This window comes from Natator depressus, chromosome 3, assembly GCF_965152275.1.
Source record: "Natator depressus isolate rNatDep1 chromosome 3, rNatDep2.hap1, whole genome shotgun sequence".
Classification (NCBI taxonomy): Eukaryota; Metazoa; Chordata; order Testudines; family Cheloniidae; genus Natator; species Natator depressus.
This window is the reverse complement of record NC_134236.1, coordinates 141,112,465-141,129,511: the sequence shown is the minus strand read 5'-3', so window position 1 is coordinate 141,129,511 and position 17,047 is coordinate 141,112,465. Positions and strand designations below refer to the sequence as shown.

General features: G+C 43.4%; 1 protein-coding gene across 1 annotated transcript; it reads left to right on the top strand.

The window, feature by feature from the left end:
- The first annotated feature begins 11,968 nt into the window (after positions 1-11,968).
- Positions 11,969-12,898, top strand: LOC141983879 (taste receptor type 2 member 2-like). The gene has a single exon (XM_074946857.1). The coding sequence runs from the start codon at positions 11,969-11,971 to the stop codon at positions 12,896-12,898; it is 930 nt and encodes a 309-aa protein (XP_074802958.1).
- Positions 12,899-17,047: the final 4,149 nt, after the last annotated feature.

Below are 17,047 nucleotides of genomic sequence, written 5' to 3'. Positions count from 1 at the left end.
CATACCTGCTTAACTTCTCTGCGGGATCAGGGCCTTCATTTTCAATATTTTGTTTTTCACCTATAGTAGTTTTGTAAAATTCAAATACCAGACCCTACCAGCCGTGGTGTTTATGAATAGCGTTTATAATTTAGTTCATTATTGATTGCAGTCTAAATTCACAATAGCACAATTTTTTAAAATTAGTTGCCCAAAGTCTCAATGTGTTTGAAATCAATTATTTAAATTTCTTGGGCTGGGCGGGGGAATACAGTGCCACACCCGCAGGGCAGTTTACAGGACTGAAACCTGTCTAGTGCACATGAAAAAGAATGGATCTGTAGAGGTATCCATATGATTAAAAAAACAAGATAGAAGGATGTTTCTAACTAATGTTTTTCTTCCAAAGAGTCAAAATGTAGACTTTAAGGCTAAACTAACGGGGGAAAAAAACGACATCAATTCAACACTGTTTCCCCTTTCTGGAGTCAAAGCAGGATAAACGAGCGGCAACATATGTCATTCTTCCTATAGTCACTCCCAGACCCACACAGAACATCTACAAAGGGCAGTCAAGAGCTGTGTTCTCCTCTCTTAGGGGAGGTTCCTGGGAGGCTCCCTGGCTGTAAGGATTCAGTGGAGCCAGAAGTTCCCAGAGCTAGGGTAAAAGCACAGGGCCTCCTCCACACAAATAGATCTCTGGAGATCCATGTGATTTGAAAGCTGCTGGAGGTGGGCAAGGAACCCGGGCCTCGATGGAAGAATTTAGAGGAATGAGGTGAACTTGTGGAGTTTTTTTAGTTCCTGGGACCTTCCTTCAGGCTTTCTACTAGGGGAGGGCACCACTGCAGCAACAAGGTGAGGTTTGAATTGGACAGGATTATTTTATGAGCATTCATATCATTTGTGGTTTTGCAGTCTAAGGTAATGATTCCAAGGAAACAATAATAAAAGTTTGCCCTTCGGTGATGCCTTCCTTCTACAATTCTCAAAGCATTTTACAATCCTTAGTTCAGTTTCTCAGAACCCTTGGAAGCACTATTATCCATGCTGATGGGGGAAAGGAGCTCACAAAGATCTTTGTGAAACAGCTTACTAGAAAATGCTGACACCAGATTTTGCTAAAAATTAAAAACTCATTGAGTGACAGTAGCTATCCTGGTGATAATAAAAGCCATTTGGTCCATGAATGCTGATACTTTTAAACATCTAAGGTATCCATGAATTCTTGTTAAAGATCCGGGGCTCAGTCAAATGTATGTTTCTAGCAAATCAGATTTGCCCCTTATCCCTCAGTATGTGTGTCAAAAGTGTTTAGTAATGTTTTCTTGGCTGTTTTTAAAATTTATTATTCGGTGCTGCCCCATGTCCTATCCGTTACACTGTGTTGAATACTGTTAAGAAAAAGTTAGCACATGTGACTCCATTTTGGTTTGGGGCCCACCTTTGTTTAAATGCCAGCACATCATACACCAGGAGGAGTGATCCTTAGATACTGAATCCCTGTGAAAATCCTCCTCCTTGTTTCCAGCCTGCCTTGACTCCCAGTATCTGGTTTTTGTTAGTCTCTAACTCCCTGTCTCTTGTCCTTGATGTGAGGCCTCCCATTCTGATAATAAAAGTTACTGATGCATGGCTTTAGGACCATGCTGTGTAATTAACATACTGGTATAGCACGAGGAATGCACCAAGCAGGGATAGGTGGTAGATAAGACAAGGGTTTGTTTATTGGCTAAGGTTTCCGATGCACGAGGGCAACATGCTTTGCTAAAAAGTATATAACCTTTGTATAATCTGTATTCAGGGTCCCCCCCGGCTAGCAGGGGGGCACCACGCTCGAGCGTAATAAACTTAGTGTCTTTTGGGAACTCTGCAGTTGTGGACTTTGTTTCTGTGCCTCAACCTAGATTCGAACTGTGCGTGATCTATCAGGTATAATTCGCAGCATTGGTGTGCGTGTGCTATCAGGTGTAATTCGTAGCATTTGTGCGCGTGTCCTATCAGGTATAATTTGCAGCATTTGTGTGCGTGTCCTACCAGGTGTAATTCGTAGCATTTGTGTGCGTGTCCTACAAGGTATAATTCGCAGCAATACAATAATGTCCACCCATTTTATCTGGGCTAATAAAGGTTTTAGGCACTTGAGTTATTGCAGTTCTCCATGCAAACCTATAGGCTTGGGTAGATTGATTTGTTTCAACCTGTGGCTAGCGCACACATTCTGTAGCTGGCCTATTTATCGCCTCTACATTTTTTAGAGCTTTCAGTTAAAAGTCGACTAGAAATACCTACTATAATATTAGCAAAAAGTGTTTAGGTATTTATATCTTGGACTTTTCCATCAGTAAACTAGAGGCGCCATATTATTAGTCAGTTATGCAGCAGCACAATTAGGCTGTAATATATTTTTAGCCCTGTAATTTAGGGGTTTATAATCTGAAAGTTTATGCAGAAAGTCTAAAATGAATTTCCTGGAGCAGCTATGCTGTTTCTCTTGTCTAGAAGTGATTGGGAACATCTAAATGACGATACACGGGTGTGTTGTAGCTTGTAGCTGTCTGTAGCTAGTCTGGTCCCTGCAAGAAAGGCAGGAGCTAGGTTGAGAGAGACTTCTGGACCTTTGTCAGTCTGCTGGATTGCTCTATGATAGTGCTTGGGGTTAGATCCTCGGTGGGCGTAAATCATTGTAGCACTGGTGACTTCAGTGGACAAGTGCCAAAATACACCTCCTGATGCTCCAGCCCTGGGCCTGTTTTTGGAGTATGAAATAACATTCTGTCCATTCCACAGTGTTTAGCTGTGATGTACCTAGACTAGAGGCAGAGTCACCTTAACCAGTTTACAAGTACCATGGTTCAATATGTGTCCATACACCAGTATTTCTGTTATCACACCCATGTTTGGGCATCCACACTTGCCCCACTAGCTAACCACGTATGTTTCCGTTTGCTCTGGGCAGCTATGTCATAGTGCCTCAGCGGAGGAGAGAGCACCTGAGCAACGCAGAACCAGTTACAGGAAGCCAACTGTATGTCTGTGTAGCCCTCTGTAAGGGTTAAAACGCTATTACCTGTAATAGTTACTGAGATTTGACTGTGTTGTATGATAGTCTGGGCAACCTGATCTTTTAAAACAGATTAACCCTTTGAAATGAAGCTATTTTGACAGGCCTTCACTCGTGCTTAGAATGAGTTGCTACTCAAGTGTGGGTAGAGCACTCCCAGTGCAGGGATCTCACACACTTGGAAACTAGCATCTCTTGCTCTTTAATTCCTAGATTTGGAGCCCCAGCCATAGTATATGAGCCAAAGAATCATTTCTTTTGCTAGGGACTTACATGCAAACTCTCTTTCACTTTTCTTTTTAGCCAGTGACCTGCAGCTGCATTAGCTAACACTAGAGGGAAAAGTCCAAAGGAATCAATGTCTTTGATTGTGCAGAAGAGTACCTTTGAGTGGGATCATTGAGAGATCTTGCCTATTAGGCCTATATCCTTAATGCGTCCAGCTGCTGCAAACAAAGTGGTTACACTTCCTCCCCCAGTAACTGAAGAGACAACTGAACACTTTGTCTGCAAATTATTAATAATAATAAATAATAAAATCAGTACCTACCTAACCAGTGATTTGTTTCCTGTCATTTACTGTAAACTACAATCCACCTGGAGATGCAAAGTTGTGGGTGTGAAATGGAGAGTCTGTAATGGAATCCAGTACTGATTTGCCTCGCAATGACTGCAGCTGGGTCCATGTGCCATCAGCCAGTGGAAGAACATTCCCCCCGTTTTACCCGTTTTAAACACACTTTATCTGGAAGGCAGTGCTGGTTGAGCAAACAGATGAGTCCTCCTCAGCTGGCGGTATTCGTCAAACCAGGCCCCGTGAGGCACCAGGTTGCAGCTATTTATATTTTGCCATAAATGCACTGCCATTGAGAAGATTTTAAAGAGCTGATTTAAAGTAAAAAGGGTACAATGTTTTGGTAGTTCATATACCTCTGGGCTGCCCTTTACACTTAGGCCTCATCTACACTACAAAGCAGATCCACACAAGTTGACTTCTGTTGACGTATTTGTGTTTGTGTCAACCCTAAAATTTGTCTCTGGCTGATACAAGTGCTCCATTATGATGACACAGTAAAACCATCCCCAGAACAGTGAGCTATGGTCAATGTCCTGAGCTCAACACAGTGAGTGTAGGCACTGCATGACCAGTGTCGCTCCTAACAGTTCTCCAGCAGCTGTTCCTCAGTGACCAACACTGAACACCTTGTCACGATTGTGAACTCTGCTGCCCAGGGGTCACGTGTTACCTGGGGTTCTTTCAACCCAAAGCTCTTGGTAACTTTTACTGTGTGCAAGACGGTGTCAGGAAATAAATCAGGGGAGACACGGCCGTCCAACCGATAGATGGCTGGCACGAACAGGACAACCCAAGAGAGCTTTCACTTAAAGCTAAACTTTACTTAGTCTCAAGCACTTACACACGTCCGCAAAAGGTTAGTAAAACACCCCCAACCCTTGATAATTACCAAAGCTGAGTGTGGCTCTCGAGTGGCTTCCGGTGGCCAAATCTTCGGTCTGCTGGTGGGGACTGCAAAAAGAGTCCAACTACCTCAAACTTTCCCCCCTTATTTATACATTAGTAATAGAATGACATGTCCCTTAAAGAAAACTTGTTAAGTAAGCAGTTTCAATAGTCAAACAAGAGGTTCCTTCTGATTATTGATTAAGCAGGTGTGGGTTTTTCCAGAGTTTTCAGCCTTGAGGCCCCAACAGACATTCCTGGGGCACATCCTACTCTTTGAAAACGCATGTATCAGCCACTTCAACACAATTCTTATGAGGAAGGACGCGGGATCAAGCTGCCCTTTCTGTGGCACCCAAAACTCCCCCCAGCTCCTGCCTTGGTCAAACTGAGAGTGCTGAATGGCCAATTTACAGCCTGCTGACTTGGCTGCTTTTAGCAATAAGCCATAGTGGTTTCAGGCACTTTACTGGTTTGCCAAAGTCTCCCCATACACACGGAGATCAGAAGCTATACCCCCTTCTCCCTGCCCTTCAAGACCTTTTGAAATGCCTTTTCCTGATTGCCCAGGTTGGTGAGCACACCTAGCAGTTGTCCCTTGTTGTGAGCAACTGCCCAGCTGACCATGCCAACTCCGTGCTCTAGACATGCTCCTGCCTGGAGTAGACAGGAGATGCTGGATCTCCTGGGCCTGCAGTGAGATGAGGTTGGTCCGGCACAGCTTCAGACCTGTCGTAGAAATATGGCATCTATGAAAAGATTGCACAGGAGATGCAGGTGAAGGGATACAACAGGACCAGTAGCAGTGCCTCAAGAAAGCAAAGGAACTGTGGCAGGCATATCACAGGGCCAGGGAGGACAACAACTGATCTGGTTCTGAGCCACAGACCTGCTGCTTTTACAATAAGCAGCATGGCATAGTTGGCAGAGAGCCCCCCACAGACCGCTGTAGCTACCTCCAAGGAGCCTGAGCTGCAACTCCCTACTGTGAACATGTGGCAGAGGGTGAGTGTGGGGGGGTCCAGCTATGCAACGAGCCAGGACCTGTTTGAGACTCCACCACAGTCCAGCCAGTCCCACCAGCCGAGCACAGATGAGCCTGATGAAAGGAAGGGACCTCTGGTAAGTGCGTGCATGCATTTTTCCTTACAATTTTTAAATGTAAAGATGGCGCCCAGCCCAAGACCTAAATAGCAGGACACAGGTATCGACTTTTCTTCCTTTTACTCATACGAGAAGAAGTAGTGGTACAATAACCAGATATAGAGTTACCTGCTTTTCATTCCCCTGTAAGTTTTTGGATGGGGGTGCAAGTGGAGCAGTTTGTTTGGTGACACAGGGATGTCCCTTGCATCCTCCTGAGAGATCTTGATGAAACTGTCATGGAGGTACACTGACTCCTCAAGGTTTCTAGGGCTGGCTGACTTATTTCTTCCTGTGTGTTAACACACTTTCCCACGCCACTCTGCGATGACTTTGGCAGGCATCATTGCAGTCAATAGGCGAGAGGCATATAGGTCCAGGCAGCTTTGGGACGGTAGCCGCACCTGTGCTGTCTATGCCTTTGTTACTCTCAGCAGTTACTCCCACCGCCTGTTGAAAATAGTGCCAGTACTCAGTGCCATTGTCCTGTACTCATTCTCATGCAAACAAGGGGGCCCAGCTCCATCAATGTTTGGATGTGATGGAAGCCCTCTCCCCGCCCCCCCCCTCGGCACCCACCACAGGGGAGGCGAGGTGGGGTTCCTGGACCTGAGGTACACGTGCAGTGACGGTGCCCTGTGAGTGTGCTTCCAGGGAGGAGAGGGGGGCCCCCTCCCCTGGAGCTCACTGCTGCCGGCGGGGAGAGGGTTGGGTGGGGATTGTGGAGTTCTCTTCTCTGGCCCCAGCCTTGGGGCAGCCTGCCTGCACCCCAAACGCCCTTTGTAGTGTAGACATGGCCCTAGATTAGCTGCAGAGCATAAAATGGGGGCCTAGTTCCATCAAGCCTATAGGATTCCAACGTGCTCATATATTTCATAACAGAAGTAAGGAAAAGACACAACAAATTTTAAAAAAATCAAACATCACTATTTCAGCAATGTATAAAATATGTATTCCTGCAAATTAATGGCTCTTACCCTAGAGGATAAATGCAGCCTATCCTCCCCCAGACAAGCATGGGACTATTAGACTCTTATGACCATCTATAAAAAATGTCTGTCACCCCCTCCTCCTTCAAATTCATATCCCCGATACCTAAAAGCAAGTAGTTGTGCATTTTTGGTTGATCACATTTTGGCATCAGACTTTCTCTAGTGTCGTGACAATGTAAAGATAACTTGTACATTTCTTTGACTTCAATGGCGCTGCTCCAACTTACACTAGGTATGAATTTTACTCAATATGTCCCACTAGATTTTGTTTTTTCTTCATTTTCCCTGTTCCTTGCCTTCTTGCCATTTTAGTCTTTTTTCCTTTGGTTTCCTCTGTTTTAGTGTGTCTATATCCCTTGATCTAACTGTTCTATTATTATGACTTTAAAATTTTTCCCTTCAAGTATGATTTTCACATCTCCTTTTCTATTGAAGACACTTCTTCCAGTTATAATTCTGTCTCTTGTCAGGTTGTACGTGTAACACACACACCTCCTGGGTGTGGTGCTCTGTCCCATCTAGTGGCACCGAGACCACTTGGAGAGAGATTAATGAGTCTGCTACCGCCTTAACTAAGGGCTGTGTGGCTTTTATCTCATACAGTAGAGGCTCATCCACTAAGCTCCGGAGATCCCAGGGGACGAGTCCCGCTCACTGACAACCGGAGTGTGTCGGTGTTACACATGTTTTTCCCTTTGGTAATTTTATGTAACTACAATCTACTTTCCCCTAGTCAAGCCTCTCCCATCTTTGTTAATCATTTGTCCTTCCTTTCCTCTGTTTTTTCCTTGTATTACCCAAATATCTTCCCTTCAATTTGCCCATCTCCTGCCTCTCCATCTCTTTCCTGGTCCCCATGTCCTTCCCTTCCTTGGTGGCTCAATTCCTCTGATGACTGGGGACTGTGTGAGATGTCAGATGGAGCCAGTGAAGCCCCTAAAAGTCTGGGGTAGAATTTCTTTTGCTAACCATAGCACTGGGGGGTGGAGGGTGCTGAATGTTTCTCCTCTGAAATGTGGGCTGGTGGGATGGGGAAAATTCTCCTGGGTCTTGTTAGCCTTTGTCCATCCCCCACAGGCTGCAGTCCTGCAGCCAACTATTTCTTCTTATTATTCCCACAGAGCACTCACTGCTGTAGGTGACAAGATAAACAGCTGGTGAAACAGCTGTCAATTTCTGTGCAGCTCCATGTATGAGATTTCTTGCCAGGGAGAAATGGTCATCGATTTCCCCTCTCCAAGTGCTCCAGAGCAGTGGGAAGGGTATTGAAGGAGGCAGAAATGAGAGGGCAGGAAGAGAAATCTATCAAAGAATAGTTTATGTGTATTATGGTATACGTTTAGTTGTTTCCTAATGCTAGAGTTCATCTGGATTGTTTGTTGCGTACAGATGATGTGCAACTGAGGGATACAAAAATGCTGCCTTATTTGTAGATATTGGCCTTGACATTTAAAGGGGCCCCTCAAAACAGGCTCTGTCCTGGGCACTGTTTTGCTCCTGTGATAAACTCCAGGCTTTTTCTAAGCACTTAGTTGAGTAACTTCCCATAAATCTGTGGGTTGTGCCCACAAATTAGATAATTAGGCAAGTGTTATGGATTGCACCTGCAAAAATAGAGGCTGCCTCTGAAAATTAGGCTCACCAAAAATATGTACAAATAGCTTAATAAGAGAGAAGCCCTTTAGAAGAAGGTTAAAGTGAGAATTGAGTTAAGCCCAGAAAATGCCACCACTAACCACGCTCTGAAATCCTCTGGTTTGTCTTAGTTAAAGATATACCAGAATGTCCTTCTCAGTCATCTCCAATACTGGAAGTCCCACTAATCTCAAATTCTACAATGAGACTTTTGAAAACACATGGCCCTAAAGCAAGTGTGTCAAACTCTTTTGGAAGAGAGGGGTGGATTCCATGTTTAATAATGTATGGGCTAGGATATCAATGCAGAACGTCACAGACTCCTCAGTCCACAGACTATCTCTCACTGAGATCAGGGGGATGTTTGTACAGAGAAAAATGGGGAGAATGCTGTTTGTGTAATAAGTGAACTTGCATTTGTTATTTATTGAGCAGTTCATTGTCAGATTCAATATCCCTGTGCAACAATATACCCCCATTTAGGCCACCATTACTTTTGCCCTTTGTTCCTCTTTCTCTGTCTTTGCGCATCTCCACTGTTGTTCTCTCTGCATTTCCTTCCCTGCAGCAACTACCAATTCCCACCACCAAGGGCTTCACTCCCAATCCTTTCCTATTCCATCCACTAAAATGCTCCACATTGGGTTAGTTAATGTTGACACTGAAGTGCCATCATTTGAGTTTAGAGCTGACACGCCAATGAGATTAATAGAGGATAGGGGGAGTCCATATGTCTGAGCCATTGCTTCAGGCTATCTTGCAGACTCAGGGAGACAGCATGACCTCAATTTACACTCCATTCACATTTGGAAAGTTCTCTCTGAAGCCATGTGAGAAAGAAACTTACTATTTTCAAAATGGAAGCTTAGCTGCTGCATAACCTGATTATGTCTAAATATATATGTCATGGAGGTATGTTTGACACCCTTCCCCTACAGGAACCATATATATTTGATCACCCATTGACCTTTTATAAATGGGTCATCCTAGAGTGTAGGATCTTTGCACTAGGGCATGTCTCTTGTTATAAGTTTATAGCATCTGGCACAATAACGCTCTGATCTTCAACGAGGTGTCTGAGGATCACCCATAAAGTAAATATTCATTAATCAGACCAATAAGCGGAGACTAGTCATGTACAATTTAAATCGCTAAATATTAAAACTGATGTGAACCTTTTGACCAACAGTGTGCATTGTGGAGCAGATTCTGGTTCAGCTGGGCAAAGGCCTGTTGTGGCAATCATGTCACTCTGTGTTGAGCCATTGCTGCAGTCTGAGTAGATTTAAAGGGTTGCTTGAAACAGCATGAACTGCAGCAGTCCAGAGTGAAAACAAAAGTACAAATAATTAAAATAATAATTTTTTCAAAGCTGGAAAAGGGGGAAAAAAACTGAACATGATCACAGTCAGTAAGTTCACAGCGAAGTGGCTAGTAACATTGGCACATCGCCTCATAATATAAATAAGAGACCGGAGTAGGTTATCATTACTGTAATGGAATCTTTCTGAGATTTGCATCCCAGGGCATGCAGCTGGGCCTAACATGATCAACCGCTAAAAATTTCACTAATTCTTTTCAGCTGTGATATACAGGCAGAAGCAGAGGTTGTGCCCCATTTAGATATCAGCACCTCAGCGTTACAGTGAGACATTTTGCTCTTGGATCTTCACAAGGTGGGCAGGGTTAGGAGACCATGGATTCAGACACATTTCCTGCACTTGATAAAATCTTTTTGGTTATTTCAGCAACGGAAATCATTGTATCGTTTGTAGCAAATGGGTTGATAATAGGTGTGGTGTGACTTGCGCTGAGTGGCTCAAAACCAGAAAATTAACTGTGTGTGACATGATCTTGACTAGGTTGGGCATCTCCAGTTTTTCCTACAGTGTGCAATGTTGATCAATAGTGTTCCCTTTATATTACATCAAATGGTGAGTGCAGAGTGTGAATTATGGAGAGCCATCTTTATGGTTTTGTTAGTAAATATTAACCTTTTTAGTCCTGAAAAGCCAAACTGCTGAAAACAGGCTGCATGGAAACAGCTCCTTGCTGGCAGATAGGAAATTGGAGGAAAGAGAAAAAGAAGAAGAGCAAAACAAGGAGGTAAAACAACAAATGGAAGATGTACTTATTTTAAATACCTCCTTGTCTTGTCATTGGCAGGAGACAAGAAATAAAATTGGAGGATTTCAGGAACAAATTAGTCACAAAGCTAAAGAGAAGCTGAGATGGAAAAAACAGGCTAGGAATCTCAAACGGGGAGTACAACAGCAGGTTACAGCAGGACCAAGACTGGAGAGGGGAAAGAAATTTGAAGGCACTGTTTGGATGTATCTAACTACTGCCAATCTCTGCTTTGCCACCTGGCTCAGTGTCTTTTACTGCCTGAAGATTTCCAGTGTCAACTGACCCCTCTTCTTCTGGCTGAAGATGAGACTATCAGGGCTACTAACACAACTACTCGTGGTCTCCTTGCAGGCCTGCTGACGGGGGGAGGGGGGCAAAAGGGGCAATTGCCCAGGGGCTCCGAGCCCCGTGCTTTGGGGGGCCCTGTGGGCTGGCACGATTGGCCAGTGCAGTCGGTCCCGGAAGTGACAGATCTGTCACTTCCGCCCTGGGCCCCACACCCTCCTAGGGACAGCCCTAGCCCTGGGGCCTGGAATTGCTGTTGGCAGGCCTGTCTCCTTGCTCGTCTCCTTGATCGCTCTGTCCCTTCAGCAGGGGGTGTACGTAGCCAGTATTTAGGCAGCTCAGTAAAGACTACCAGGAAACACGACAGTGAAATGTAGATATAAGGATACTTCCTCTGTTGGCCATATTATTTCATCCATGCTTGGAACGTACATTCACTTCATTATATTTTTTTAATTCATCCATACAATTGTTAGTCACTTCTCTGCGCAAACATATCAAGAGGATGGAAAAAAATGCAAGCAGCTCCAGGGAGGCCAGCACTGAGGCTCATGACAGTGCTGTTACATCTCTGAGCTCTATCCTTTTATTTTGTATTGTTTATTTTGTGTCATGAGGTCTTTTTTTTTATCAAAAACATTTGCTGATGGCAGCCTTTACTTGATATGGTTCTGTGGAGTGACAATGGCTGCTTATCCCTCTGGGCACTGTGTTATCCTGATTTTAGGCAATCCCAAGAGGAAGAAAGCAGCAATGAGGGCTCTAAACCATGCCAAGAGCAGGCTGACAGAGGAGACTCCATAAAATCTCCCATGACTGGAACCTACAGAAAGAGAGCCATGGCTGAATTGTGCAATAGGAGCAACTTATGACTGGTATCTAGGGCTGCCCCAAATAGAATGAATAGTAGTAGTCCAATCTGAAAATGAAGGAGCAATAATTAAAATCAATAATAAAAATCAGGAAAGAAGATCAATAGAAAAAAGTCTGTGAAGCAGGTCACAGACAGTCACTGCTCATAAATGAGGAAGTAGATATACAAATAAAATGCATGAGAAAGGAGTAGATCATCACAAACGTAATAGAATCTTTCTGAGATTTGCATCCCAACAAATAAAGCTGAGTCTTCCAAGTTCAACAGCTGAAAACATCTCCCATCTCACTTTCGGCTGCGATACAAAGGCAGGACAGTGCAGGCCCCAATAAGATACCAGAAGCCTGGCACTTTAATGAAGAGCTTCAGAAGCTGGGCAAGCATTAGTGACCACAGGCAGAACCATGTTTCCTGCGATTATTATTGGTTTGATCATTTTAGGAATTGAGTTCATTACAGGGATTATAGAAAATGGATTGATGATCGTTGTGAATTGCACTGAGTGGATCAGATGCAGAAAACTGACCTGTTGTGACATTATCCTGACTAGCCTGGGCATCTCCACATTTTTCCTACAGAGGACAATATTCATTAACAATATCTTCTTTGCATTATCTCCAGTGTTGAATGGACAGTGTGATATATGGAGAAACTTCTATTTTCTTTGGATGTATCTAAATACTCTCAGCCTCTGGTTTGCTACCTGGCTCAGTGTCTTCTACTGCGTGAAGATTGCCAACTTCAGCCAACCTCTCTTCCTCTGGCTGAAGCAGAGACTATCAGGGCTAATGCCACAGCTACTCATGGGCTCCTTGCTGGTCTCCTTGGTCACCTGTCTCCCTTCAGCCAATGTCATAGATAGAAAGCACATAAACAATTCAAAGAATAATCTGTCAGGAAACACCAGAGTGGAATGTAGACATAATTCATCTTCTGGCCTTGTTATTTTGTACATGCTTGGATATTCCTTTCCTTTCTTTATATTTGTTGTTTCCGCCGTACTGTTAATCACTTCTCTGTGGAGACACACCAGTAGGATGGAGAAAAACACAAACCTCTCCAGTGACACCATTACTGAGGCTCATGTCAGTGTAATTAGAGGTCTGATTGCTTTCATTTTCTTCTACATTTCTTATTTTGTGGCAATAGTGCCATTTTTATTAAAAGTATTTGCCCTGAGCAATCTCTATTTCAGATGGTTCTGTGTAGTGATAATGGCTGCTTATCCTTCTGGGCACTCTGTTATCCTGATTCTGGGTAACTCCAAACTGAAGAGGGTAGCAGTGAGGGCTTTGAACTATGCAAAGTTCTGGCTGAGAGATGAGGCTTCATAAAACCACTCATGATCAAACTCCACAAAAACAGCCCCTTCCTCCCTTCTATTCATGAAATAATTTCCCCCTACCACAGAATGCACTAAAATTAGAAGATTTCCCTCCAGAGCTTTGCTTCATGTGGATAGCAGTAGAGGACAATGTTAAACTTAGATTGACATGATTCTTCTTATCTAAATGTCTGTGAATTAATAACTCATAGAAGTGGAGGGCAAACTCCTATCAATCGTAAGCTACATTGCCTGAGTCTGAGGAGTGGAAGAACCCTTGAACTGGTGCACATATCCAGTCATACCAGGGTCTTATGGTGAGAGATATTGACTGGACTGTCCATGGCCAAGCTATGAGATCTGCAGAATACCAGATGCTTGTAAGGACCTCTGATGAAGAACATCACATTAACAAATGAAAAGATGACCTAGAGGGTCTACCCTGTTGTTAAGAAAGGTGCTAAAGGCTGCCACCAGGTAAGCCTTTGCTCCAAAGACAATGACAGACCAAGTTAAAGTCAATGGGTGTGCCACGCATTCTTTCAACCTCTACAGAAAGAACATTTAAGTCCCTTTATGTAGTAGAGACAGTTACAAACAATGGAGGGACTGTCCAAGGCATATGGCTGGTCAGAGCTAAGCTGCATAGACTGAAGGGCTTCCCGGATTGCAAACACAGGGCTTAGGATATTGGTTTATGTGCTAGGGGCACAAAGCCAGGAGAAAGCCTGGAGAAGCAGTTGTGAATATGATTCTGAGAGGAAGCAGATGGCCACTGCTTTTGGGGCACAGCAGTTGCTGGAGTGGCAGACTTGGGGAATTTTGAGCCAGGAAACTTCCTGAAGTTGTTTGTTTCTACTGTGCTCAGGAATACAGGAATGTGTATAAACTTCTGTAAATAAACAAGGTTACACTGAAAAATATCACCCAGCTCGTATCATCAATTTCTCATCCTAATGGAAACAACCTGGCAAGGCCCTGAATATTGGCTAACTGCTCATGCCAATGGGGGAACACTGGTATTAGTCGCAGGAGAGAGCTTCCAAAGAGAGAAATTATGAGCTGGTATTCCTGCTGACCCCCGTGGGAACAGATAACGAAGGTGCTCCCAAAAATCAAAGCAAATCAATATCAAACTGGGATTTAATGCTGGCCAAAAGAAATGAAAACAAAAGCTGGAGATGTCCCAGAAGGAACTAAAAAGACTTAAAGGAAGAGCTGGAGAGATTTCAAAAGTAATTAAAGCAACATTTGGGGGTTTCCTAGGTAGGACTGAGAAATAACTGGCAGTCTTAAATAGTAAAACTTAGTTGGAGCAGTGGCTAGAAAATTCCCAGTCTGGATGTAAGGAACAAAAAAGTAACCTCGAGAAAGAATTAAAAGTGTTGCAGACCCCTGTGGATGTCAACTTCCTGGCTGAGGAATGAGGGCAGCCGGAGAATTGGCTAAGACAGAACACTTTACAGTACTTTTCTTCCCAATTTGTAACCCACAGAGACCCAGTAGGGAGAGGTCAGCTTGTTCCAGCTCAAGTAATACAAATGTCCATTATCTTTGAGGGATGAAATCCTGGGGGGAGGGGGGAATTGGCTCAGTTGTACATCATAGCCTAATCGAACGGATGGAGAGATGAAGAGAGTGGCAGCTTTCTGGCAGCCAACTTGAGTGGCCAGCTCTGATGGTGCTGCAGAATTCACTCCAGAAAACAGACTGTATAGTTCAGATTTGGAACAAGCTCTTGACATGCAGTGTGGAGCCAGCCATTAGTCTGAGCTGGCCAGGGCACAGCTAAGGGCTAGAAGGAGAAGAAAAGAAGAGCACCCAGCTCAACAGACAGAGAACCTGAGGAGACTTGTGTTCCAGATTCCAGATTTGAATGAGGACTTCCAGGACAAACTAGTAATGGACCAATTTATAGAAGCTCAGCTGAACTTCAACATGCAGCTCAAAGTCACCAAAAGGAGACCAATGACACTTTGTGAGTCTGTGGAATTTGCCACAGTCTCTTAGAAGCAGCCCACCAGGAAAGAAAGTAGCCACCAATGGGGAAGACGGAAGCTGATCCCCATGAGCTGTGTAAGTACAGATCTGTGTGTAATTTACACAGTGGAACTGGTAATTCTAATTTGTTCATGACACTTTTTATGCATTGGAAACATTATTAAATGTGATTTGCAAAACAAGGGGTATTGGCAATGAGGCAAACATTAAGGGAAGCAGTTTAGTTAAATGCTGGTGCTGAAAAAGTTAGGCCACAAAAAGAAGGATTGTTATAAACATAAGGCTGGACAGTACAGAGGATCACAAATGTTTAGTGAAAGTCCCCATTGACAAATAAGGGAACATCAAGCTGAAGGGGCAAAGCTTGAAGGTACAAGGATCAGCCCCATAGTCTTTGTTTAGATCTTGGCAGTTAAACAACGGTAAAAGGAGTTTAGTTATTGAATGCTAAAAAGATCTAACTGGTCTCAAATAGAGACAGGGACTGGGGAACAGGCAACTGTCCAAAAATGGAGAAAACTGGGTTTGAAAAGTAAATCTCTGGAATTGAGCAAGAAGTCTGGGTAGTCAAGATAGCGGATGAGCTAATAAGTGGTTTGGATTCCATTATAGCCAATAACTGCATAAGAAATGCCAAAAAAAAAAAATGTGGCCCAAGTGAAACAAATTATTTCTGGACAATGGATTTGAAATGAACAAGTTGTCCTCCTGCCTCCTGGACAACAGCTGCTTGTTGTTTTAGCTTTCCAGCAAGGGAAGGATGGGGAGTGGTTTGAAACCTGCTTTGAGACCCAGCGTCTCAGGGGAATTTTAGGTGGTAAAGTTCTTGTGATTTCTGTCTGTTCACTGAATGTTTCTAACAAACAGCAAATGGTAAAAGCAGGAATTTCAAGTGAAAAAGGAAAACAGGGGCTGTGCAGAACTGCCCCTTTCTTCAGACACTCACAGATGGGCAGAGTTTTGTGGGGCTCTGCTGCTATTATAGAAAGTTCAGTTGTGAGTTCACCAATATCAGGAAACATTGTATAGGCTGAGTGAGAAAACAGAACCATTTCAGTGGTCGACAGAGTGTGATTTGGCATTTACAGACTTGACTGCTCCTCTCATAGCCTGTTCATGTTTCAAAACCCCTTTCATGCTGCACACGGATACTAATGTTCACAGATTGGCAGTCGTATTGACACAAGAATATAACGACCATCTGAGAAGGTGCCAGGGGAACAGAATTTCAGCTTGGCTGTTCCAGAAACTGAAAGTGTAGCTGTGGAAGGTGAGGCTGGGAGAATTGTGACACTAATGAATTCCGTATTAGATAGAATAGGAGAAGTCTGTCACAATTTAGAGACTCCACGGAAACTCATGAAATGCTAACTGAGTCTCAGTCATGAAATCCATTTAATCTTGTTATTTGTAACCGAGAACTGCTTGTATCCATCTGCCTGCTAAACACTGGCCAGAGGCTTAAGAAAAAATAGTTGATCTGAAATTCCCTCTCATGTTCAGAATTGTTAGTTGACTAGTTCTGGCTCATTGCATAGCACCTCAACACAGCAATAATTTCTGATCACCTCATAATAGCGTGGAAAATAGCTTATCTTGCCACTTCATGTAGTGTTTAGTTTGTGAAAGTTTTAATAACAAAACAGTGTTGTGGTTCTCAGAAGTGATGCAGCATTAGGATTTGTGCACAAGGTGTTGCTTTATATCTGACATCTCCACTGGATAAATGTGAATGATTCATACAACTTAATATCGAAGACTATCAAGCGCTTACTCACTCTAGTGACGAATAATAACAATTGTAGGTTCTCTTTATAGTACAATTATTTCATTCTGATGAGACCAAATTTCTGCTCTCAGTTACACTAGTGTAAATATGGAGTATCTCCACTGAAATCAGTGCAGTTATTCCAGATTTACATTGATAACTGAAGCAGAATCTGGTTCAATGTCTTTAAATTGGGGACTTTACTTTGCTGGTCAAAAGTATATGGTTAATGATTTCTGTATTCTGTAACAGTGGGAGAGTGTGACTAAATAAATGAATATATCCTGAAAGAGCCATCGAAGATTGTCTTGGCTGGTTCTCCTTGATTGTGGGGTTTTTGAACTCCTAGTTAGAATGGCAATGATTCTTCAGTTATATTTTCCATCGTTA